This window comes from Pongo pygmaeus, chromosome 16 (assembly GCF_028885625.2).
Source record: "Pongo pygmaeus isolate AG05252 chromosome 16, NHGRI_mPonPyg2-v2.0_pri, whole genome shotgun sequence".
In the NCBI taxonomy this organism is placed as follows: Eukaryota; Metazoa; Chordata; class Mammalia; order Primates; family Hominidae; genus Pongo; species Pongo pygmaeus.
Window position 1 is genome coordinate 70,510,165 of NC_072389.2, and position 25,857 is coordinate 70,536,021.

Genomic DNA, 25,857 nt, shown 5'->3' on the forward strand with positions numbered 1-25,857 from the left:
CTTAAGAAATATTTATTGAATGAATGAATGGCACTCAATGGATGTTTGTTGAAAGAATGCATTAATCAATTGATCAGTCAATCAAGGAAACTCCATAGGAGAGATACAGAGAAAGGCGCTCAGATTTCAGAGGACAGGAGTATCATTTCTGGCAAGGCTGTGGCAGGTGGCCAGGGAAGACTTTTCTGTGGAGGTGACGAGCTGTCAAGTTTGCAGTCCGCCTTGGGAAGAGTGGGATCTGAGAAGAGCAGCGGCTCACTGGTTACTTTTGTTTCAAGGGAAGGGAGGAAGCTGGGATTAGAAATGCTAATCATCCCTTGAAGAATGGCTCCTCTTGGCGGCGGAATACACACAGGGCTGCTCTGTTTATTTTCCTTTGGCCTCAAGGAGCTGGGCCTCTTTTTCATCCTAATTGCTTTGCTTCAAGTTGCTGTCACATCCCAGGAACGGCAGCAAATTAACTGTGCTGGTGGGAGACACAGCTGTCAGAAGACAGGCTGCCCCCAGCAGGCCAGTAATGGGCATGGGATACAGGACCCCCCTAGAGGAGGTCTTGTCCCAGCAGCGTCCTCTGCAGCCCTCATGATTCTGCCCCAGCTGGACTGGGGAAGCATGAAAAGAGGGAGCCCTTCTCTCTGGCATCCGAGTAACTAACAAAGGGAAAATGGGCCTTTTGTTGGGCTGCAGGGTCCTGGAGCAGGGTATAAGCCTCTATTTCCACCCCTCTCTTCACAAGGAAGGAAAGCCAGGTCGTGGGTTAGGGGCAAGCAACTTTCCTGGAGGCAAAGCAATGGAAGTGGACCACCCAACCTAAAGCCTGCTTCTCTGGAATCCACTTCCCATCCTAACATGTTATTTCCTGTGCTGCCTTCCAGGGCACTCATGAAAGAGCTTCCCCATGGTGACCCATCATCAGGCTGCCCTCCCTGATTCCAGGCTTCCATCCTTATTTTTTCTAGGAAAGTTCCTCTACACACACACCCCATTCAGCATGCAGATTCAGCAGATGGAGACAAAGGAGTTAGTCTCTAATGGTATTTGGGCACCTGGCCCTTCAGATGACACACTCATGCATGCATACACACACACACACGATTTTGCCAACTCTATAGGAGTCAGAAACCATTCACCCAACATGCTTCTTTCCAGGTAACATATTTTCATTCTAACAGGAGTCTTACAAAAATACACCTAACTGCAAAGTCCTGATTAGCAAAGGGAATTTCAGGTGCTCAGAGAGGGAGCTAGCACTGGGTTGCGGTGGAAACGAGGGACTGAGGACTTTGTAGGTGCCACTCTGCAGAGGGACAGTGCCGCCTGCCTGCCAGCTGATTTTGCAGTCAAACACTGGCTCTGACAGGGACTTCTGTTTGACCATGGGTAAATTCCTTAAAGTTGCTGAAATGAATGAAGGTGTCTCAACTCTAACCGGAGATGATAATTCCAGGAGGGTTGTCCTGAGGGTGAAATAAGAGCTTCTAGAGCAGCATATGCAATCCTCACCTTCCAAGTTCCTTCCCCTGGTTCCTCTTCACACTTTCTCCTCCATCCATTATTGACACCCTTACTGTGGGGAAGGCACAGTTTTGGTGAATGGACTGTGTTCCAGCAGTCTGCTTATCGCTCATGACACAGCAGGATGGCATCCAGGGGACCTGGGTCCATATTCCAGCTCCACTTGCCAGCTGTGTGATGTTGGGCAAATGGAGATGATGATGAGAGACTGTTATAGAGTCTCTGTGCTGATTATGTGACGTACCTGTAGTGGGGCCAGAGAAGTAGGCTGCAGTCTGAGTGTGAAGAGCCTTGAACGCCAGGCTGGAGAACTTGGGCTTTATTCTGTAGGAAGTGGGTAGCCACAGTAAGTTTTTGAGGCAGTGAGTGTGACCGACAGAGCTGCTCAGATAGCAAGCCCCTCATCCAGCCCTGGGGTGACGGCTCCTTGTCCCTCCAGATCAGCTTGTCCCTCCAGATCAGCTCCTTTCTCCTGCTCCGTACCCCGAGAGGTGGTCCTGTCTGGGTGATATGACTGGACTCCCTTGACTGGCTCCCAATACAGAGCAGCAGCAGAAGGTGGGAAGTGGGGAGGGGTGTGGAGTCAGGGAACTTGGTTCCTGGCTCCCTCCCTGCGGGGTGATCTTGCACTGACCTTTTTCCTTCACTGACTCAAGTCCCCGCCATTGTCGGCTGGTCCTTTCCTTACAGCCCTCTGTCTCCAGGCTGAGGTGGCTGCCCCCTTCCCTCCTGCCGGAGGAGTGGCACAGGAGTGCCAGGCGCAGGAGTGGTGAAGCCCCAAGCTCACTAGCCTTGTGCTATCCTTAGGGGCCCTCCACCCTTTGTGAACAGCCTCTTTCCTCAACCCTCCTCTAGTGACCTGATTTGAGTATGCCATCTCTTTCCTGTCAAGACCCTGCTGGACGTGCCCTGTCCCCTCTGACCCTCAGCTCTCTGGGCTGTGTTACCAAGTGGCTTGGCTGGGGCACAGTATACTGGAAAATGCCCATCTCAGTGCCTCTGCCTCATCACACAGTTATGGGAACCGGAGGAATGTCTTACAGGCAGAGGCGGCGCCTCCGTGACCGGAAGCCAGGGCCTTGCCTCCCAAGCCACTTGAATTTGAGGGGGAAAAAATTGACCTTTAGAAGCTCTCCGAGGAGTGGCTGGGGATGGAAACAGAACCAGATGGCATGAGCTCCAGAGTGCACAGCTTCTGTCACCCCCTCCCAAGTGAGGGGCCAGGCAGGCCTGCAGCCCCGGCCTCCACCACCCTGGCTGGACTGGACCATTACCAGATTTATCCAAGGGGTCCTGCAAGGTACATAGAGGGAGCCCTGGGGATCCTTGCTTCAGGCCCAGCCCTGCCACCCATTTGCTGGGTGACGTGGGGCTGGTTGCATCACCTTTTTGAGCCCCAGTTTGTATCTGTGGTTGAGATGTGTCTGGTGCATACATTTGCTGTGAGGTCGGGTGGGGGAACGTGTGTGCAGGCTCACTGTGAAGGGAGCCAGCGTAGTGGCAGGGAGGCTCCAGCTGCGGCTCAGACTTCCTGGATTCTAATCCAGTTCTAATACTTTCTGACTGTGTGATCTTGAGCAGTTGCTCAACTTCTCTGAGCCTCAGGTGGGCATCTGTCAGTAAGGACAGCAGAACCTAAACTGAAAGGGCTGTTGGGAGAGTAAATGAGAGAGCACAGACAGGGCGTAGAGCAGAGCCTGGCTGTCAGTGTCAGTGAACCAGAAACCTCCCTGCTCTCAGGCATGGGCAGTGGAGTATCTTGGCAATAGCAGTCAGACTGACTTCAGATGGAGAAGGCAATTAATGACTGCTTGGTGTAGTTGGGAGCCCCAAAGAGTTTTGGCCTTGAAAGAATCTCACACCATTCCTCCTGATTAGGGCATTGTCTGCAGAATATGACCCTAGGGACAAAGGCTGGTGCCCCCTCTGGTGGAGGGAGGACAGTGCTTTGGTGGATGGGCAAGTGTGCAAGTCCTCTTACCTGGCCTGTGCAGGCAGCCTCCCCAGCCCTGGGTCTGACTGAAGATCCAGATGCTAAGAAGGTGGCATCCCTGCGACCCATGGGCCCCAGCTCTGTAACTGAGGTCCCTGCACTCCTGGGGAGCTAAAGACGCTTCTCTTAGGTTCAGTCTCCTACCTTGAACCCCCAAAACAGCTCTGGACTGCCTCTAGGCGGTCTCATGGGCCACCTGCCCCCACCAGGCCTGGGGTTGGTGTGAGAAAACAAAGCTCCTCATCACAGGCACGGGGTGGTGGCTTCCTTGCCCAGCAGCACCCACTGCTCTCCTCAGAGCTCAATCTGCTCCACTGCCGAGTGTGGCCACTGCTCCTGGCCTGCTCAAGGACAGCAACCCACAGTTGTCTCTGCTTGCCTTGCTGCCATACGAAAGGTGTCATGCGGTCTCCAAAGGAGCACAGCACAGGGGGTGTGAACCAGCTGGAACCTCACTCCCTTCCATGGGCACCAGGGGGCCTGTGCAGATCAACACCAGGACCCTCCCAGCAATGACGAGGATCCCTTCTTCAGCCTCAGCCCTGCAGTCCTTCCAGGCTCTGAAGTCTGGGCGCTGAGGAATGGGGGTGGCTGCCTTGTTTCCTGGAAATCACCTCACTAGTAGTCATCCCAAGTACTAGAGCTTCCTTGAATCCCTTCTGGTGGGTCTTTCAGCTGGAGTTCGGTGACAACCCTTTGGAAGGCAGCTCCCTTTCAGCATGGGCCACTCCTCCGGTGACTCTCCTGGGTCCCTCTCTCCCCCCACTCTTTTTCTTATTCTTCTTTCAGCAAACACTCTGTGCACATCCTCTAACCAGAAGCTGTGCCAGGCGCAGGGGCAGAGAGACAAGCCAGGTTCAGCCCCTGCCCCCAGGGCCTCACAGTAGAGCGAAGGAGGCAGCCAGCCCCTGCAGCAGTTAGGACCACAAGGTGAGTTCCCTGATGGAGATAGCGTCCCTCCTGGTGGCAGCCTCAGCCCAAGGTTCCCTCATCCAGCTTAACATAACTTCCTCTAGGTTCGCAGGGAGACAGCACACACTCTCTGCCCCACTTGACTGCCACCGCCTTTACTCATGTTCTCTTGCACCCAGCAGGGTGCTTTGGTTGTCAGCCAGGGAAACCTTTGGCTAAGTTCAGGAGAACAGGATCTTACTGGAAGGACTTTGGGTAGCTCAGTGCTCCCTGGGAAGGCCAGCACACCTGGCTGGAAATGGATAGTCCACAGCATTGGGAGCTGCTCACAGTCCCACTGAGGCTGCCCCAGAACGTGTGTACTCGGGATTCCAGCGCTCCAGTCCAGTGTTGGACTGGCCCTGTGTGGGCACCATGCACTCATCCCCTAGACAGAGGACCACAGGGCACTCTTTAACAACACAGGAAGATGGCCCACAGCTGGGGGAGGGTCACCTCCCCCAACTTCAGTGGGTGTCACTTAAGGGGAAATGGCCCGCACAGGGCCTGCTGGAGTTCTTAGAATCGTTCAGCTGCTGGGGTATTTGGGATATGTGGCTAAGTCACGCCCTGGGGCTGTCAGTCCTGTGTTCCTGGCTCCCAAGCACCCTGGCATTCATCTTTCTGCCCTCATCTGGCACCCAGTTAATGTCTCTGCTCAACCTGGAAACATTTTCTTAACGACAAAAAAAAAAAATCATAAGTTAAAAATCTCGAGCAGTAAAACAGCAGATGACGTTGTGTGGGCAGCTGCCCAGAGGACACAGAACGCACGTCTCCTGAGCGGGTGGCCTTATAAGGACAGGTTCAGGAGAATGGGCAGGAGGGAGGGCCACCCACCAGGAGAGTAGGAGGCTGGGGTAGGGGTGGGTGCCCCACCACTGGGCTGAGTGTGGAGCCAGCAGGGTGCCTGGCCAGGACCTGACTCCACAGAGGGACTTGGCTGCGCGCAAGCGCCAGAGGCCCTTGTGGGCCAAAGCCTGCCCATCCCTCCGCCTTCACTGTGTCACTGCCAGCACAGGCACTGACCTGCTCTCAGCCAGCTGCCACGCAAACCCACCTGGCAGCCTCGCCCTGGGAACCCCCTCCCTCCCGGGCAGGGGCCATTTCCCATCCTTCATCCCACCTTCCCCCACTCCTGGGCCCAGCAGGCCTAGCACCAGCTGGCATGATGTGCCGTAAAGTTTTGTGAGGTGACAGAATTAGGAAATGAAGGGTTCTCTGGTGGGAGTTTTGGCTCATCACCTGGGCTATAGCACCTGGAACTCAGGGCAGTGTCTTCTCTCCTCAGAGGGCCCAACGTGGGGCTGAGGAGGTGGGTAGGGCTGGGCAGTCAGTTTTTGCCCTGCCTAGGATCACCTTTGTCCCCAGTGTGAAGACATGCATAGCATCAACTTCCTCCTGATAAGGTGGAAGAGTTTCACTCCCCCGACGTCAAAGTGTGTGTGTGACAGAATGTGTGTGTTTCTGGGAGAGTCCTGATTGTCTCTGCAGTTTTCTGACCTCAGCATCACTAGGATTCAAGACCTGGCCCTTGGGATCTGAGGGTGAGCAGAGGAGCACCCCAGGAGGTCCCTGGGGAAGAACTCTGGAAGCCTCCCCAAACCCTCATTCGGAAAGGTCCTTCCCTGAGCTTCCTAAAGCCCCACGTTCCTCTCGGGGTGAGTCCTGCATAGACACAGAGTGGATGGTCATTTGAGGAGAGCTGAGAAGGTCACGCCTTCTCTTTGACAGCTTGCACTGTACCTAAAACCCTATCATTTCTGAGCCATTATCCTTAAGTAAGCATTGCCTTGTCCCATAAGTTCTCTCTTAAAAGGCAAAGAGTGTTCCCTGCAGAGGTCAACAAAGGAATTCTTTAATCTCCAGATAAGACAGGAGGACACAGCAGCTAGAGGCAGCCTGGGCAGCATGGGGGATGGAGAGTGGAAGGAAAGGGCTGAGAGGGCAGGAGGGTCCCAGAAGAGGGAAGCGGCTCCTGACTTCAGTTGATCCTTGGAGGCCAACAGTGACCTGAGAGTGTGTTCCCTCTCCCCAGAGTGGAAGGGTCAGAGCCGATAGGAGGTGCTGGCAGCCCCTCAGCTGGTGCTGCTCCCATGCCAGAAGAATGTCATCAGCTGTGGAAGGTTGACTTGAGATGAAGCAAGAGAGCAGAGGTGAGAGAGGATTGATGGCAGCTGTGTGTGCTGGAGCCTGCCTGGGGGCCCAGCCTTGTATAATACAAATACAAGACACAAGGAAACCCCCTGATACAATTGTCTGAAATGCCACCATTACACATGTATTATTTCGGGTTAAGCAGTGCCTCTCTGTGGTAGGCCAAAAAATGGCCCCACAAAGACATCCACGTCCTAATTCCTAGAACCTGTGAATCTGTTACCTGGACTTTGTAGGTGTGATTAAGGATTTTTTTTTTTTTGAGGTGAAGTCTCACTCTGTCACCCACGTTGGAGTGCAGTGCTACAATCTCAGCTCACTGCAACCTCCACAATTCTCCTGCCTCAGCCTCCCAAGTAGCTGGGATTACAGGCACGCACCACGATGCCCAGCTAATCTTTGTATTTTTAGTAGAGACAGTGTTTCACCATGTTGGCCAGGCTGGTCTCGAACTCCTGACCTCAAGTGATCCACCGGCCTTGGCCTCCCAAAGTGTTGGGATTACAGGTGTGAGCCACCGCACCCGGCCGTGATTAAGGATCTTGAGGTGGGAGATTGTTCTGGATTATCTGGGTGGGCCCAGTGGAATCACGAGGGTCCTTCTAAGAAGGAGGCAGAAAGTCAACCAGATAGAGGGCACTGTGCACATTTCCCCAGGAAGGGAACAAGTAAAGAAAGGCCTTGAGATCTCAGCCTGAATGGGTTAGGAGACATCCCTCCTGTCAGAGTCAAAAGGCCGCCTTCAGCCTGCTCCACTGGGCCTCTGCGGGAACACGGTGGGGACCCAGAAGAGGAGACAAAGCATAAGGGGACACGAGGGAGAGCAAGAACCAGGGCAGAACTCACTTCATTCTGCTTACATGGGCCAGGCCTTGGCTTGCTCCTGGAACCTGGACCCTGCCATCCCCCTGACCTCCTCTCTAAGGGTCCTCTTGTCCAGACCATGCTTGAGTGTGTCAACTGCTGCTGTTTCAAGGAGGCACCAAGGCAGCCACCTGATCCTTAGTATTAACTGTAAAGATTGTCCTTCTCCCAGGTGGCACTCCCAGAATCTTCTGCTCCAGCCAGGTACCTTCTTTAACCCTGCTGACCTGAGAGGCAGAGAGTGGTTCTCCTGGAGTTTCTGAGTTTGATGATAAATGCTGGAGATTTGTTAACCATAAAAGTGATGAGGAGGATGATCATAGTAAAGGTAATGATGATGGAATGAGGCAGGGTATAAATATGTATAAATAAGTAGCTACTGGATACCATGGCACAATCTTCCTGCACACTATCCTGCTCAATCATCACAATTGGAAAGTTTCAATATCTGTATTTTATGGATAAGACACTGAGGCACAGAAGGTCACACAGCTGGTTAGTGCTAAGGCTGTAGTTTCAGCCCACATCTGACTTCAGAGTTTGTGCCTCTAACTACCACACTATTGTACCTCCTAAAAAATATTTTAAATGAACAATTTGCCCACTGATGTCTCTCCTTTTTTTTTGGAGACAGAATCTCACTATGGAGTGCAGTGGCACTGTGGTAGCTCACTATATCCTCAAACTCAAGCAACCTTCCTGTCTCTAATGTCTGATTTTCTTTTTTCTTTCTTTTTTTTTTTTTTTTGAGACGGAGTCTTGTTCTGTCGCCAGGCTGGAGTGCAGTGGCTCAATCTTGGCTCACTGCAACCTCCGCCTCCCAGGTTCAAGCGATTCTCCTGCCTCAGCCTCCCGAGTAGCTGGGACTACAGGCGTGTGCCACCAAGCCCAGCTGATTTTTGTATTTTTAATAGAGACGGGTTTCACCATGTTGGCCAGGATGGTCTTGAACTCTTGACTTCGTGATCCACCTGCCTCGGCCTCTCAAAGTGCTGGGATTACAGGCATGAGCCACCATGCAAGGCCATTTTTATTCTTTTTGAGACAGGGTCTCAAACTGTTGCCCAGGCTGGAGTGTGGTAGCATAATCTTGACTCACTGCAGCCTCAACCTCCCAGGCTTGGGTGATCCTCCCACTTCAGTCTTCCAAGTAGCTAGGACAACATACATGCACCACCACACCTGGCTAAATGTTTTTTTTGTTTGTTTTTAGACAGAGTCTCGCTCTGCCGCACAGGATGGAGTGCAATGGTGTGATCTCAGCTCACTGCAACCTCTGCCTCCCAAGTTCAAGCAATTCTCCTGCCTTAGTCTCCTGAGTAGCTGGGACTACAGGCACCCACCACCACGACAGGCTAATTTTTTTTTTGTATTTTTAGTAGAGACAGGGTTTCACCATGTTGGCCAGGCTGGTCTCGAACTCCTGACCTCAGGTGATTCACCTGCCTCAGCCACCCCAAATTTTTTTTTTTCCTAGACAGGGTCTCGCTCTGTTGCCTAGGCGGGAGTGCAGTGGGATGGATGATCTTGGCTCACTGCAACCTTCACCTCCCGGGTGTAAGCTCTCCTCCCATCTCAGCCTCCCGAGTAGCTGGGATTACAGGCATGCACCACCACACCTGGCCAATTTTTGTATTTTTAGTAGAGACGGGGTTTTGCCATGTTGGCCAGACCGGTCTCAAACTCCTGGTCTCAAATGATCCGCCCGCCTCGGCCTCCCAAAGTGCTGGGATTACATGGGTGAGTCACCACACCTGGCCAGATGTCACATTTTTAATCAAGCAACAGTTTGCTAGGGATGGGCAGATTTGGGGCATGTGGGAGAAAGATAGGAATAATGGATGGGCCCTGTCAACTGGTCGCCTCTAATCAAGGGGACTTAGTAAAGTGGTGGACCAAGGCCAGGTTACCTTAATCAGAACATAAATAGCTTTGGACCTAACATTGTATCTTAGAAATTAAACTTTAATTTTACTGTCTCTTTCAAGTGTAGTTTTACTTTTGGCAACAGACAGACATATGTCCAACTTTACAACATCTTGCCCATTTTCTCTAATAGTTTTGTGCTGCCTGCAAGTTATTCAAGGCAAGTTTTAAGGCCAAAGAATATTTTTATTGTGATTTCAAGTTGCCAGGCATTGAGACTTAGTGGAAAGCACCGAGGAGCTATTGGGCCTCCAGAGACCTGGTTCTAGTTCCAAGCTTCTTGTGTGTAGGCCTGCAGAAGTCCCCATTACACATTCAGATGAGGTGTCTGGGGTTGAAGCCCTGAGAAATGTGGAAGTTGTTCGTTTTTTTTACTGGCCTCAGTTCCAGGTCCAGCCCTGTTTGCAGGGTGGAGGGGGCTGAGATGTTTTGATTCTGCGGTAATTGTTGCAGGTCTTTGCGCAGGGCCAGCTGGGGAGGGCAGAGGCACCAGAGTCTTGGCCCCTGGCCTCTGCTTGCTTGAGTTATGGGCTGCTCCAGCAACTGGTCCCCTCAATCCTTGGGGACTTCTGAACCATAGGCCTTGGGTGACTGGAGACAACTCTGGTCGCAACCTCCCCACCCCGCAAATGAGGAAAGACTGTCATACGATCACAGATTGTCAGAGCAGAAGGGGCCCCAGACTGGCTGAAAGTCACACACACTGGCCATAGGCCTGTTATGTAGTAAAGAATCCCCAGAGATCTTCTTACATAAAACAAAACAGATTCCTGGGGGCTGCCAAGTTGGGCTTTCTGAATCAGAATATATGAGGGTGGGGCCTGGGACTCTTGAATAAACACCCCAAGGATTCTTATGGATAGCCGCCAGGGCTGGAAGCTTTTGACCTGGTCAAATCTCTCTACGTTTCCTAGAGGAATTGAGGCCCAACAAGGCCTTGACCCAGAGATCAGCAGACCTAAAATCAGAAATGAGGTCTTCTGACCTACAGTTTGATGTTCTTTCCACACCAAGACCAGGTGCCTGTAGGACTCAGAAGAACTGCCCATTATTTATTTGTTTTAATTTTCTTAAAATCAAGGTTACTGATGCACACAGTGTAAAGAGTCAAATCAGGTGGTTTCACAGGCATGCATGAAGAACATAGCTCCCCGTCCGGCTCTCCCATCTGCCCCTCTGTAGAGGCAACTATTTCAACTCTTTCAGCAGGTTCTGCTGCTGTTAACTGTCACCCTTGGTATTATTTGTGTTTTTACAATAAGCATGCATCACTTTGTTACTCTTACTTGGTTTTAATAATACAGTTAGGATGGGTCGCCAGGTCTGGCACTGGGCCTGGATGCCCAGGCATCGTGGAGTGCCTCCGTGGTCACTGGGCACAGGCCACCAGCTCCTCCAGGGCTTGCTCTCGGCAGTTGCCATGGACCAGCAGCACCTCCTTGATCCGGTCCTGCTGGAAGCCCATGTCACTGAACTGCTCCCAGAGGCGCAGGAACTCCCCTGCCTGAGGAAGAGGAGACAGGGAGGGTGCTGGAGGCTCTGCTGGGCCTGGCCTCAGCCATGGGGAGCCCCAGCTCCAGTACCTACTGCACCTAGTCCCAAAAAGCTGTGGCTCCCCCCAGGCCACGTGAGCCTGATCCTGGGCTGCACGTGCCACTTTTCTGTACCTGTAGGGTGATGTAGGTTCCGACCTCCCTTCCTCTGCCAAGGAAAGAAGGCCCCAGCCTGGCCACGGGCTCTGTCCTGACTCTCCTCCCACTGCTCCCACTCACTGTCAACTTTCTGCTGGGGCAGGAGTGGGGCAGACCGTACACCAGCACCCGGAGCACAAACAGCCCAAGGTTCCTGCCCATGCCCTGAACACTGTGGAGGTCTCACAGCGCAGCCTGCACCTTCCTTCCCCTCCGACCCCGGGGCTTGAAACTTCCCCACCTCTGCTCACTGTCTCCTTCTCGGGGCCTCACCCAACCCTCTGTCCCCTTCAGCCTCTGTGAAGAGCTGCTCTGCCATGGGGCACTTAGAAGTGACTATTGGGGCCGGGTGCGGTGGCTCACGCCTGTAATCCCAGCACTTTGGGAGTCCGAGGCGGGCGGATCACTTGAGGTCAGGAGTTCGAGACCAGCCTGGTCAACATGGTGAAACTCCGTCTCTACTGAAAATACAAAAAAAATTAGCAGGGCGTGGTGGCAGGTGCCTGTAATCCCAGCTACTTGGGAGGCTGAGGCGGGAGAATTGCTTGAACCTCGGGGGCAGAGGTTGCAGTGAGCCAAGATCGTGCCATTGCACTCCAGCCTGGGCAATAGAGTGAGACTCAGTCTCAGAAAACAAGATGTGACTATTGGGCCTACAGCTGCATGCACTTGGGGTAGGCGACACGCTCCCCAAGTAGAGAGGTCATGCATCTTTGTGCTGCCCATGGCTCCTATCTGGGTGTCCAACAAAGAGTGGCCATTCAGTCACAGAGGCTGTGTTGATTAAGTCTAATAAAGCAAAACCCCTGCTGCTTTCTGCCTCCTGTCCCCATCCCACCTCTTCCTGATCTCCTTCTGTGCCTCTCACCTTTGTCCCTGCTGTAGCTCCCTGGGCCATCTCCTCCTCAGAGCTGAGGAGTCAGGCAATCTCCCGACGGACCCACAGGCTGGACCCACAGGCTGGCTCTGAGGACTGGTGTGGCCCTGCACACCGGGCTCCTGGGTACACCCCCATCCCTTCCATCCCCTGGGGCCCTGGCAGGAAGCCCTGCTGACCTGGCTCTCGGAGAACTGGAACATCTCCATGGCCTCGTCCACCAGGCCTTCCTCATATCCCTGACGTAACAGGCGGTCACAGGCACTGAGGTAGCTGAGAAACTGGGCCGGAAGCAGGCAGAGAGGGAAGGAGGGTAAGAGGAGCAGCCGGGGCAGCAGACAGGGCAGAGAGGCACTCCAAGGGCCTGAGCTGAGGGCCAGGCAACAGGGCAAGCCACCACATGCAGTTGGCCCCAGAGATCCCGTGAACCCACAGAAGGGGGATAGAGGCTTTCTCTGAGTGCCTGGGGACAGGCAGACAATGGGTCTTCACCAACTATGCCAAGTTGGGGGCTGGACTCCAGGAAAAGGGCTGTCAGGGTGGGCTAGGGTGTTCATAGAACCTAGGTGGGGAGCAGGACAGGCTTCAAACACAGACATCCCACCTACCACCCAACGCAATTCAACATTCATGCACCACCCACCCCTGTCCAGGAGCATTCGTGTGAATGTGCCCATTAGTGTGAAGGTGCCTCCTCATCCATCCACACTTGTGCACCCCTACTGTACCCCCAGACACATCTCTCTCATCCAGGACTCCTGAGCCACTACTATGCAACTCCTGCACCAGTGCTGGAGAAGGGGTGCGGGGTAGGCAAAGAGGAGGATTCCACAGGCAGGAAAAACTGTTCAGATCACTCCACGGTTACGTCATCAGGGGCCCAGGATAAAATGCTGGCTCCTTACCAGGCAGGGCTCAAAGGCCTGCTCCCTGTCTATGGCCTTGGCCCCTCCCTCACCCTCCAGGTCTCTGCAGAGGCAGCTCCCTCAGCCAAGGCTGGCCTCCTTCCCTGTCCCTGGGAAGCTTCCTGCCCCCTCTGTCTTCCTGGGTGCTGTCCCTCGTGCCCCCATAGCACCCTATGCTTCCCTATTACAGCACATATAACTTTGTAATTGCTTCACTCAATCTTTCTCATCCACGAAGTTATTGCTCCATCAGGGAGGGGCTGCGTCAGTCTCATTCACCACAGTGTCCCCAGCATCCAGCATGGTGGCAGAAGGAGCTCAATAAATGTGTGCTGTGTTTATAAAACGAATGAAGACCTGCCTTCAAGGAACTCACAGCTTAGTGGAGGAGATAAACCAGATACAGGACCACATCAGTGCCAGGCAAATCAAAGCAGGATTTATAGGGTGTAGGTGCCAAATGAAGGCTCCAGACTACAGGAATTATGAGTATATGTGGAGAAGGGAGAGTGGGGTTTCCGTAGACCTTCAGAGCTGGGATGAAAGTGCAGATCATCTAGACTAACCGTTTTCAAATTGTTTTTGGCTCTTGAAGTGTTTGTCTTAGCACAAGGAGGCTTCAGCAATAACAGGCTAAGATTAGAGCTGCTCTGGGAGAACCAGGGCCAGGGGCATGGGGGCCCGGAGTCCAGTGCTCCTGCCTGAGGTACTGCCCAGTACAGCTAGACCTGCTCTGAGCACGTTTTGAAAACCATGCACCCATGCCCTCCTTCCACAGTTGAGGAAACTGAGGTTCAGGCAAGGCAGGTGCCTTGTCCAGGGTCCCAGGACTAGGTCCCCGATTATGTAACCTGTCACTTAATGCCTTGTCCATCAGAGGGATCAGCTGCTAGAGGAGGGGCTTTGAGCTGTCTTGGTGGAGGACAGGGTTTCCAAAGGTGAAAGCTTCACCTTCAGAAGGAGGGCAGGCAAGGATGGATGGTGGACGCTGCCTCCACCTTCTGGCTCATCCATAGCAATGGTTCTCAGTCTCAGTGCTTATTGCAACCACCTGAGGAACTTTAAACATTACTGATGTCTGGGCCTCACCTTCAGAGGTTATGATATAAATGGTCTGGGGTGTAGCCTGAGCATTGGAATTTTTTCCCTATAGCCCTCCAGGTGATTCTAATGTGCACCCAAGACTAAGAATCAGTGAATGGGGACAGCTGACCTTGATCTATACTATGCCACAGTGAATATCAGACCCATCTGCAAATTTTCTAAAATTAAAGGCCCCTGGGTCCACCCCAGATCCACTAACTAGGGCCCTGCAGGATAAGCCCTGAGAGTCTGCATTTGCAAAGGTTCTGCTGCTTGGTTAGCTTTTGGGCCTGCAGGACTGTAGAAGCTATCAGGCTTGCTTCAGGCCCCCAGGTGGGTGAGGATGTCACCTTCAGGCCACAGGAGGGGGCCCCCGGAAGTCACTGGTTCCAAACACGTATTCCTCCTCCACCCTGTGAACTGGGAAACTGAGGCTAAAAGAGGGGGCCTGGCCTGTGGACCCTCACACGTGGCACCCGTGCCTGCCCTGCAGGGAGGCAGTGTGGGCACATCAAGCCTTGTGGAAGGAAAGGAGTGCTGCACAATTTCTTTTGTATCTTCTTCTCTCCCTGACTCTTCTAGCTGCTCTGTCTCTATCACCTGATGCCCTTCCTCCTAGGCCACCTGTCATTTATCTTGGCCAAAAAGGATTTACTGCAATATGCGGCTTTCAGTGGGAGAAGGAATCTGAACCCAAAGGGCTTGTTCAGTTACCATGACTTCACAGAACAGACAGAAATACTAACTCGGTCGGGGAGGATAGATGAAGTCATCCAAAGGCCCCTCAGACCCACCCCTTGGGGCCTGGCTCCTGACTGCCCACCAGGGAAGGCCACCCAGAGATCCAGGGGGCCAGGCAGGTGGCCAGTCTATATCTGGAAACACAATGTTCCCAATGCAGTGAAATCTTTCCAGCTCACCCACTGGGAGGCCAGGGCCCCAGGCTGGCTCTGACTCATCTTCAGACCCCCAGAGTGATGGCCTGAGACCTCAGCCTTGCCACAGGGCCTAAAGGGACTGGGGAGGCATGTCAGAGCCCCACTGTGCACCCGGCCCCTCACAGCCCTCCTGACCAGCTTTTTGGCCAGGTCTCTGGCTTTTCAGTATCATCCAAAGGTAGGCGTGACTTTAGATCTGCTCTTAAATCTCAGATCAGCCTGTGGTGCTGTCCTAGGAGGTTTTCACACAGAAAATGAGATAAAAGGCATTGTGCAACCAAGATGCAGAGTCAGACCAGCTGGCCTCAACCCCAGTGCTGTCATTGACTGGCTGTATGAACTTCCCTGGCCTCAGTTTCCTCATCTGCAAAGTGGTCATAATGTAATAGCAACCTTGCAGAATTGAGACCTAACTGAATACCCTCAGAGAGAGAGATTCATGCAAGAAAATGTTCAATAAATGTTAGCACCCCTCCCTGCCATTTTAGCCACATGGGGGTCACTGTGTTGGAAATTCTCCTCCAGGACAGGGCATGAACTGATGAACCCAGAGTAGAGTAGAAGCAGGAGTGGGTGGGCAAGGGGACCAGGTGCATTTGCCCAGCCCCACCCCGGCTCCCGTTTGAAAGTCACTTCCGTTCTGCCATTCCCTCTGGCAGGAGCAGGCAGCTCTGGACCGCAGGGACCCAACATTCAGTACTCATCAGTGATGATGGAGGTGTCCAAGCCTTCTGATGGTGGTGGGGCAGGAATGGGAGAAAAATGAAAAGTGCCAACTTCCCTGGGACCAGCCATCAAACCATGAAGAGTCCCGACGTTTAGAAAACCACACAACGAGGGATGTTACTTTCAGGTGGGGACACGGGGGTGTAGGCAATGGCATTCAATGTCACCTCCTGACCCTACTTACAATCCTTCCATGCCTCCTTTTGCCTATTGGGTCATTTATCAAATTCTCAGGCCAGCCTTCAAGACCCCTAAATCTACCCCCAATTCTCTTTTTCTCATCTCCTACCAGCCTGCCTCATGTACCCTCTCCTCCAACAAGACTGGTCAGATCAGGGCCTCCCAAACACTTCCTTCCCACCTCCACTCCTTTATTCACACTGTCCTTCCCTCCTGGAATATCACCCCTTCTCCTTCCTTCAGCGTCAGATCTTATCCATCCTTGAAGTCCCGCTCAATGCTTGGTATCTCCATGAAGCCTTTCTTGATCACTGGAACCTCCTTGTGGTAGATTGAGAATGATCATAAAATTTTTTGCAGCCTCTCCCACCAAGAGGTGTAATCTGTTTTTCCCCTGTGTAAGTCTGGAGGGGTCAACAACATGCTTTGACCAATAGAATGAGGCAGAAGTGACTATGTACAATTTCAGCCAAGGCCTCAAGAGGCCTCAAGAAGCCTTATTCTTGGAACCAAGTAGGGTGGCTTGCTGGAGATATGTGGCCCAGCTGACAAATATCACCACCCACTGTACAGTGAATGAGGCTATCTTAGATTATTCAGCCCCAAGTAAGTCACCAAACTGTAGCCATGTGAGACTGCAGGTGAGATGAGCAGAAGAACCCCCTAGCTGAGTCCATCTTAAAACTGCCAATCCAGAGAATCGTAAGCAAATAAATGGTTGTCTCAAGCCACTAAGTTTCGGGGTAGTTTGTTACACAGAAACAGATGACAGAAACACCCCTATAACACTCATACCACTTCTTCTCCCAGGTATCTTGCCATTAGCACCTCTTTTTAGGCACTTTGGGGGCCCTCACTCCTCTGCAGGTGCTCTTACATTCTTGGCTTGTATCAGGGGTCAAGACCTGCTTCCAAATAGTAGCGTGGTTCAGAGTGCTGTCCTTGGAGTGTCATCATGAGTCTCCGCCATACTTCCAATAGAGTGAACTCTATTAGAAGAATAGAATGTGGGTAAGTAGAACCTGGGTGTGGTAGACTCTGTGATGTTCCATCCACATACCCTTTCACTGCAGGACTTACTGCCCCAGATGCTGGGAGAGCTGGGAGACACTCTTCAGTTGTCTGCCCCTTCAGGGATTACCTTAACTGCAGAGATCCACTTACCTCAGGTCACCCCCTTCCCACATGCAATGACTGATTGAGGCAAAGGTATAAAGGCCTGACCATCTCAGCCCCACTTAGGACAACCCTGAGGGGCCATAGATGCTCCAGAGCTGTGGGGTTGGCTGATGCTGTTGTTGGGCCTATGTCACAGCTCAAAAGGTGAAAATCGTGTGGCCACTCACCTGGCTCCAGCATCACAGCTCATCAGCTCTGGGCCCCCCAACTCACCTGGCTCAGGCTCTGCCTCCCTGTCTTCTGCAGAGCTATGATGGCCCTTCGCAGGGGATATCCCAGGGCGACCACTGGCCCAATGAGGTCTTGCTCCTCCTGGCTCAAGGCGGACAGCAGGTCAGCCGCAGTATCAGGGTGTGGCTTGTGGGGGTTGAGAGGCTGCGGTGCCCCCCCAAGAGGTGGCAGACAGGTGTACGGGCTGAGGGACTGAAATACAGACAGACTGGACATGTCGGTTACCACAGGAAGTGACACTCAGTTGGGCTGGACATTTTAAAAAATGCCTTTATGTACCACCTTCTGTACAGAGTGTAGGGGCTAATATTATGGCGGGCTTAGAGTCCTGCAGACCCCAGCTCTCTAATGCTTACTCAGTATACTCATATGAAAAATGAGGGCAATCCCTAAGCTACTTCACGGGACTGTCAGGAGACTTAAATAAGACAATGTGAGGGGCTGGGCACGGTGGCTCATGGCTGTAATCCCAACACTTTGGGAGGCCAAGGCAGGTGGATCACCTGAGGTAAGGAGTTTGAGACCAGCCCAACCAACATGGTGAAACCCTGCCTCTATTAAAAAATACAAAATTAGCTGGACATGGTGGCACATGCCTGTAATCCCAGCTACTTGGGAGGCTGAGGCAGGAGAATCGCTTGAACCCGGGAGGCAGAGGTTGCAGTGAGCAGAGATCGCACCATTGCACTCCAGCCTGGGCAATAACAGCGTAACTGTCTCAAAAAAAAAAAAAAAAAAACAATGTCAGGAAAGTGACTAGTGAAAGAAATATGAAGTCCATTCTACTATCCCATTTTACAGACATTGAAATCAAGGTTCAGAAACGTTAATGACCTGATTAAGCAACACACGCTTGGTACCTCAACCCTACTTAGGTTTTTTGCCCCACACCTTGGTGAGGGAGGAGCAGGGGTAGGTCTTCCCAACCAGGCCCTCCTTCTTGAGTTTGGTTGGGCTGGGGTTTGGCAGGGCATGGAGCAGGGGAGGAACTGGGCACACCAGCCCTTCGGTTGTGGTGTGTTTCTGGAGAAACCGAAACAGACCCTGGATTAAGGAGGGTGACTTGAAGGCATTTCAATTGGTTTGGCCGGCATCGCCCCGAACCTTCTCCCATGAGGAAGTACCTCTCTGACAGCCCTGAACGTTTCATCCTGTCCCCTCCTCCCAAGGAAAACACAGCTGCCGCCTGGCTCTTGGGGTGGAGTGTATATGTAACACACATGAATTCCCCACCCATACGCATCTTCTCAGGGCTCTCCCTGTCACAACCTCACCTTAGGGTCTACCCTTTATTACCTCCAGGGTGGAGAACATCAAAGTTTAGGAGCTAAGTCTACTCTTGTGTCCTTGAAAAAGATTCTTCGCCACTCTGTGCCTCATTTCCATCATCTACAGGATACTGTCCCACCCCCACAGGGTTGTTGTGAGAGTTAAATTCATCTTGGCCAGGGAACAGCCATCCTGGCATCAACATCTGGTCTTGGATGTGGGCATGGCTCATCCCGCTTACAGAGCCTCTTCTCTACTATGTATGCTCTAAACAACCGTGTGAAGGGTTGTTGGCTCACTGTGCAGGTAGAGAAGGGGTGGTTCAGTGACTTGCCTAACATCACAAGCTGGTGCATGTAAGAAACCAGACCTCGGGTCTCTGTCTTTCAGATTGAATTCTACCTTGGCCTTATTCTGCAGCATCTCCTGGCCTGACTGTGGGGCTGCTGGGGGGCAGAAAGCTGCGCCCCGCTGCCACCTTCTGCTGCCAATCCTGACCCACCCCATGTTTTGTGGAGTCTGATACTTATATAATTTGGAAGGCACCTCACAGAAAAAGAACACACAATTATGAATACAAAATTGGGCACAAGGCCTTGGAAGAGACAAAGGGAGGAGCCTGAGGCTTAAGCTTCTGTGGTTTCACTGTAGGGTCACTTCTCCCTGCTCTTCAGGGTTCACTTCCTCCGTCCTGAAGCCTTCTCAGCCAGTTGCAGCCCTGATGCTCCCTCAACACCTGATACCGCTGTACAGTTCAGGGCCTGGTCCCACACCCTCTTGGCCAACTCTCCATGTCCTGTGGTTCTGACAGTCCCAAACCCAGTGTCTGGCAGGAAGTAACTGTGCATTGAATATTCCTTGATTGAGCCTCCAGCTCCCCCAGCTTATAGCAAACCTCACCCAGTGGGAAGCCCTAGATTTGCGTTGCGTTCATCAATTCAACAGACAGCCACTGAGCGCCCCCTATGGGTCAAGTCGGCAGCTGGGTGCTCTGGAAACAAAAATCCGTGCGATCCAGTCCCTGCCCTAAAAGAGCTCAACCTCGTTTAGAAGAGACAGACAGGTCCTGGATAATTAAAACCACTGTGACCTGCGCCCTAAAAAAAAGCAAGGCAGGCACAGTGGGAAACGCGGGGAATGGGGGCTTCTGAGCAGGGACTACTCTTATCTAGTCAAAGGGCCGTAGGAGGACAACACGGTACAGGCCCAGGTGGGAGCAGGTCAAGGGAGGATGCAGGAGCGCGTGGAGTAGGGGACCGAGGCTGCGGGACGGGCTGGACACCCAGATTATGGGGCCTGGGCTGCTGATTGGCGGCCTTGGAGGGGTGGGCAAAATCCTTACCGCGACCGTGGGCTTGTGGCTCCGCAGCGGGGGGATGGCGCCTGCCGTGGAGGGCCGCGGGGGCGACGCGGGGGCGGCGGGGTGCTGGGGCGCGGGCCCTGGGGGTGATGCGGACCTGGAGGAGGGCGCGGGGCTCGGGCACAGGCTCAGCGCGCGGTGGCCGCGGAGGCCGTGCAGGAGGGCGCGGGGCCGGGCGACCAGCTTCCCCTCGGAGAGCCGCCGCCGCGCCCCTGCCAGCTCCGACCGTACGCCGCGCAGCACTTCCAGCGAGCACAGGCGACGGCCGGGGCCGGGGCTGGGGCTCGGGCTCGCCAGGGAGCCCGGTTGGAGGCTGCTGGGGGCCGGCTCTTCCTCGCTGCCAGGGGAGGCTTCTGCCTCGTCCTCGCCCTCCTCCTCCGGCCTCTCCTGGTGTCCGGCCTCCGGGTCTCTGATTGTGGTAGGCGCAGGCGCCAGCCCATGTTCGGGGCTGACTAGCAAGAGCCAGGCTGGAGGGGCTGACGCTGTCCCCGGGTCACCGCACTGGTACGGGCTGGGTCCCTGGCCGGCGGCCTCCACCCAGAAGAGTGCCATCCTCTCCAGGCTGAAGTCGTGCTGTGGAAAGAAGGCGACGTAAAGCCCGGGGCAAACCAGGACCCCGGGGGCACAACACTAACCCCTGGCCTGGGGGACCCTGTTCATCCAGAGATTCTCTAAGCCTGGACAGCGTCAGATTCTGAGCCCCGGGCTTCCATCACAGCCCACTCTACCCTGGGTTTTAGCTAACACTGTGGTCGATGGATACCAATAACAGTTTAATGGCAAACTGGCATAAATGACAAAGTGATGAATTCGTCAATCGAATGAAATGTAATGAAACCCAACATCTAAATCCCTTTGCCATTCAGTATGTAGTTGAGCAAAAACTACTTGAAAATTTTCTCCAATAAAGCTTATTCTTAGCAAAGAAGCTTTCACCTGAGCCCAGTACAGTTTGCCACTGAGTAGTCCGCCTTGGAGGCCCGCCCGGGCAGACAAACCTCCCTATGGAGTGATACCTGTCCCCAGCCCCTTTGCTGCCACTGAGGTTACTTTGGGGTCCTGGAAACGTCATAACCACTAATCTTTGTGGAACTCTACTTAGTATGGTCTAGTGTCATTCCTATTTCCATATTATGAAAATGGAGCTCAGAACATTGAATCTGCTAGAAGTTACATTGGCGGTGAGTGGCTGAGACGGTTTTCCTGTCCGTGGACTGATTGTAGTGCTTTCTCCACTTCGTATCAGACCACCTAAAAAAGCAATCTGGAATCCACATAAATAATCTAACTCTAGAGTTTATAAAATGAGGCAAAAATGAAATATTCCTGTTCCCTACCTTTAAAATTAAGAACAGCAAACATAAGACTCCATCAAAAATATGTAAAAGTTTTAAAGGCAATTTGTTCTACCATGGCCAGTTAAGGAAGAAAGAGGCTAGAGGTGGGGAGCGAGGCAGAAAGACAGGCACAGACACTCAGACACTTAGATCACAGGCACCGCTCCCTCTCACCCATGACCCTACCTTGGGGAGAGGAGCATAAGTTAGCTGCTCCAGTGTGACTCCCTGAGTTCCTCTGTATCTGCAGGGCCCAGGGCAGGCCTGGCCCAGAGTGGACATTTGTAAGTATGTGCAGAATAAATGGTTAGAGAAAGAGATTGGAGCAAAATGGATGGGTTGTGAAGGACAGAGAAGGCAAAAAGACTTCAGAACTAATGAGGCATACTTGGAGAGAAAGAAGCTAAGAAATAGACAGCCAGCAGCACTCAGAGGGATAAAAAAATACCAAGACCCAATAAAATGCCAACACTTGATTTTGGAACTATGCAAGATGATTCTAAACTTCATATAAAAACAAATAAGGGCTGGGCTCGGTGGCTCATGCCTGTGATCCCAGCACTTTGGGAGGCTGAGGCAGGTGGATCACCTGAGGTCAGGAGTTCGAGACCAGCCTGGCCAACATGGCGAAACCCCACCTCTACTAAAACTATAAAAATTAACTGGGCATGGTGGCACGTGACTGTAATCCCAGCTACTTGGGAGGCTGAGGCAGGAGAATCGCTTGAACCTGGGAGGTGGAGGTTGCAATGTGCCAAGACTGCACCACTGCACACTCCAGCCTGGGCGACAAAGCAAGACTCTGTCGAAAGGAAGGGAAGGGGAAGGGAAAAAAGAAAAGAAAAGAAAGGAAGAGAAAGAAAAGAAAAGAATAGCCAGAAACTCTGGAGACAAAAACATAAATAAGGAGAACTGGCCCTACCATCTATTAAAAAATAAAAGTTCAATGATTAAAACTATGGTACTGGCACAGACAGATTAAAGGTACATACTAGAAAATCCAGAAATAGACCTTAATATATTATAGGGATTTAGCAACTAATAAGGGTGGCATCTCAAGCAACAGGAGAACGATAAAGTTCTGGTCAATAAGTAGTGTTAGGCTGGGCACAGTGGCTCATCTGTAATGCCAGCACTGGGAGGCCGAGGCCGGAGGATTGGTTGAGCCCAGGAATTCAAGTCCACCTGGGCAACATAGTGAGACTTTGTCTCTACAAAAAATTTTGAAAATGGCCAGGTGCGGTGGCTCACGCCTGTAATCCCAGCACTTTGGGAGGCTAAGGTGGGTAGATTGTGAGGTCAGGAGATCAAGACCATCCTGGCCAACATAGTGAAACCCCGTCTCTACTAAAAATACAAAAAATTATCTGGGTTTGGTGGTGCATGCCTGTAATCCCAGCTACTCGGGAGGCTATGGCACGAGAATCACTTGAATCAAGGAGTCGGAGGTTGCCGTGAGCCGAGATTGCACCACTGCACTCCAGCCTGGTGACAGAGCGAGACTCTGTCTCAAATTAAAAAAAAAAATGAAAAAAAAAAATGAAAATTAGGCATGCTGGCACTTTTCTGCAGTCTCAGCTGCTTGGGATGCTGAGGTGGGAGGGTTCCTTGAGCCCAGGAGGTTGAGGCTGCAGTGAGCCATGTTCATGCCACTGCACTCCAGCCTGGGCGACAGAGTGAGGCCCTGTCTCAAAAAACAAAAGCAGGTCGGGCACAGTGGCTCATGCTTGTAATTGCAGCACTTTGGGTGGCCAAGGTGGGAGGATCACTAGAGCCCAGGAGTTCAAAACCAGCCCAGGCAACATGGTGTGAAATCTCATCTCTACAAAGAAATATAAAAAATTAGCCAAGCATAGTGGCATGTGCCTATAGTCCTAGCTACTTGGGAGGCTGAGGTGGGAGGATCGCTTGAGGCCTAGAAGAGGAGGTTGCAATGAGCTGAGATTGCACCACTGCACTCCATCTAGCCTGGGCGACAGAGCAAGACTGTCTGAAAAAAACAAAAACAGCTCTTTCTCTAAGAGGCCTGAGGTAATCTGTGAAAATGGTTCACCATTCATTTGACCTGGAGAAACCCACAAAATCATGCAAATCAAGAGGTTCAAATCTTCGTGTTCACTTTAAGAACACTCATGAAACTGCCCAGGCTATCAAGGGTATGCATATACAAAAAGCCATTAAGTATCTGAAAGATGTCACTTTACAGAAATAGTGTGTACCATTCTGACATTACAATGGTGGAGTTGGTAGGTGTGCCCAGGTCAAGCAGTGGGGCTGGATACAAGGTCGGTGGCCCAAAAAGAGTGCTGAATTTGTTTTTGAGACGGAGTCTCACTCTGTTGCCAGGCTGAAATGCAGTGGCACGATCTCGGTTCACTGCAACCTCCACCTCCCGGGTTCAAACGATTCTCATGCCTCCACCTCCCGAGTAGCTGGGATTACAGGCACACGTCACCACACCCAGCTAATTTTTTGTATTGTTAGTAGATACGGGGTTTCACCATGTTGGCCAGGGCTAGCTGTCCTTTAAATTCAAGGAACAAGGCCCCATGGGCTCAGCCCCAGACCCACAGACCCAGAAGACAGAAACACAGAGACACACTTACCATAGAACCCAGCAGAACCTCCCCGCAGGCTGGGACGCTGAGTTCTGGCCCAGGGAGAGGCTCTGTGCCTATCACAAAGCCCTTGGGCAACCTGAAGGGAACACCATCGAGGGCATTCATCCTGTCAGAGGAGTGTGGAGATGGCTAGCAGGGCTGGGGCAGGCTGCTTGATGGCAGGGAGAGAGAGTCGAGTCCTGAGGACCAGGCTCAGGCCTCAGATGGCCTCACTGCTCTCCTGTGTGGTCACTTAGCTGAGCCCCAAACAGCTGGAAAGGAAAAGGTGAGGGGGCCAGTGCTGCATAAAGGAAGGAAATGAATAAAAACAAGAGCATTCACACAGACAGGAATTCACTATTTCGTATTTCAGTCATGCTCTAGACCATTGTTTTCCAAAACATGGTCCACAAAACTAGTTCTAATGCATTTCATCAAAATAATTGTCCCCCAAATGTTTAAGAAACAAACAGCATTAATTTACATAAACTCTTCCAGGGAAGAAGAAAATAAGAAATACTTCCCAACTTATTTTGATTTTAGCATAACCTTTTTTTTTTTTTTTCTTTTTCTGGGACGAAGTCTCGCTCTGTCACCCAGGCTGGAGTGCAGTAGCCTGATCTTGCCTCACTGCAACCTCCAGCTCCTGGGTTCAAGTGATTCTCCTACCTCAGCCTCCCAAGTACCTGGAATTACAGGCTTGCGCCACCACACCCAGCTAATTTTTGTACTTTTAGTAGAGACAGGGTTTCACCACGTTGGCCAGGCTGGTCTCAAACTCCCAGCCCCAGGTGATCTGGCCGCCTCAGTCTCCCAAAATGCTGGGATTACAGGCGTGAGCCACTGCACCCGGCTGATTTTTAGCATAACCTTGATAACAAACTTGATAAGAAAATTAGAAACCAATCTCTCATGAACACAGATGCAAAAAAAAATCTTAAAAATAATTATGGGTAGAATAATATAACACTGTCAAGTTAAGTTTATTTCAGGAAAGACAGATTGACTTAACATTCCCAAATCAATAAATGGGAATAAAGATAAATATCAATAGAATAAAGATGAAAAGTTATATAATTATATAGCTTCATAGATGCAGAAAAAAAATGACAAAATCAATACCCATACCCTTTCAGCAACTTAGGAAGAGAAGGGAATTTTCTTAACTAATAAAGAGTATCTCTAACACATCACAGAGTGGCTGAGATCATGCCACTGCACTCCAGCCTGACAACGGAGCAAGATGCTGTCTCAAAAAAAAAAAAAAGAAAGAAAAAGGAAAAAAAAAGGAATTACATCTCTCTATATAAATAGTAAATCATGTAAATGGACTCTTCTAAAAATTTTATTAGAAATGGAACATTTTAGGCCAGGTGCAGTGGCTCACACCTGTAATCCCAAATCCCAGCACTTGGGGAGGTCGAGGTGGGAGGATCATCTTGAGGTCAGGAGTTGGAGACCAGCTGGGCCAACATGGTGAAACTCCGTCTCTACTAAAAATACAAAAATTAGCTGGGCATGGTGGTGGGTGCCTGTAATACCAGCTACTTGGGAGACTGAGGCAGGAGAATCGCTTGAATCCGGGAGGATCGCTTGAATCCAGCCTGGGCAACAAGAGGGAAACGCTGTCTCAAAAAAAAAGGGAAATTTAAAAAGTTACCATTTATATTAGTATAGTTTTCTAGGACTAAATTTAACACAAGATGTATGAGACCTCTACACGGAAAACTATAAAACATTTGGTTAAATGGTTAAATGGAGGAACATACCACGTTCAAGGATTGTAAAACTGAATCTTGTAAAGATAGCAGTTCTCCTCCAATTAATTTATTCATCCCATGTATCAAAATTCCAACACTTTTTTTTTGGTAGAAATTGGCAAGCTAATTCTAAAATTAAATGAAATGCAAAGGACCAGGAAAAGCCAAGAGACTCTTGGAGAAGCAACACAGTGGAAGACTTTTACTATCAGATAGCAAGACCTTCAAGTTATGGGAATGAAGAGAGTGACTTAAAGACTTACGAAGAGACCAACAGGACAAAAAAGAAAGTCCAGAAACAGACCCACACATGAA

At 51.6% G+C, this 25,857-nt stretch overlaps 1 protein-coding gene across 6 annotated transcripts; it reads right to left on the reverse strand.

Moving 5' to 3' along the window:
* UBAP1L (ubiquitin associated protein 1 like) lies at positions 1 to 25,857 on the reverse strand. Of its 6 annotated transcripts, none has more exons than XR_010123969.1 (6): positions 23,789 to 24,441; positions 19,828 to 20,418; positions 17,199 to 17,408; positions 12,154 to 12,255; positions 10,693 to 10,910; positions 1 to 1,839 (listed from the first exon to the last, which is right to left on the reverse strand). XR_010123969.1 is itself a non-coding variant. In XM_054450191.2 (5 exons), exons 1-5 carry the CDS (start codon positions 23,906 to 23,908, stop codon positions 10,776 to 10,778), a joined length of 1,158 nt encoding a protein of 385 aa, XP_054306166.1. In that variant the 5' UTR covers positions 23,909 to 24,441; the 3' UTR covers positions 10,679 to 10,775. The 6 variants fall into 6 exon arrangements, 3 of the variants coding, with proteins under 3 accessions (XP_054306166.1, XP_054306165.1, XP_054306167.1); XR_008494052.2 differs by lacking the exon at positions 1 to 1,839 and adding an exon at positions 16,684 to 16,795 and having other exon boundaries at positions 10,892 to 10,910; XM_054450191.2 differs by lacking the exon at positions 1 to 1,839 and having other exon boundaries at positions 10,679 to 10,910.

Coding starts and splice junctions, on each gene's coding strand:
- UBAP1L (XM_054450190.2), bottom strand. CDS start 23,908: ATGAATGCCCTCGATGGTGTTCCCTTCAGGTTGCCCAAGGGCTTTGTG. Junction 20,419..23,788: donor AGGTTCTGCTGGGTTCTATG/GTAAGTGTGTCT, acceptor TTCTTTCCACAG/CACGACTTCAGCCTGGAGAG. Junction 12,256..17,198: donor GGAGGCAGAGCCTGAGCCAG/GTGAGTTGGGGG, acceptor CTTCCGGCCCAG/TTTCTCAGCTACCTCAGTGC.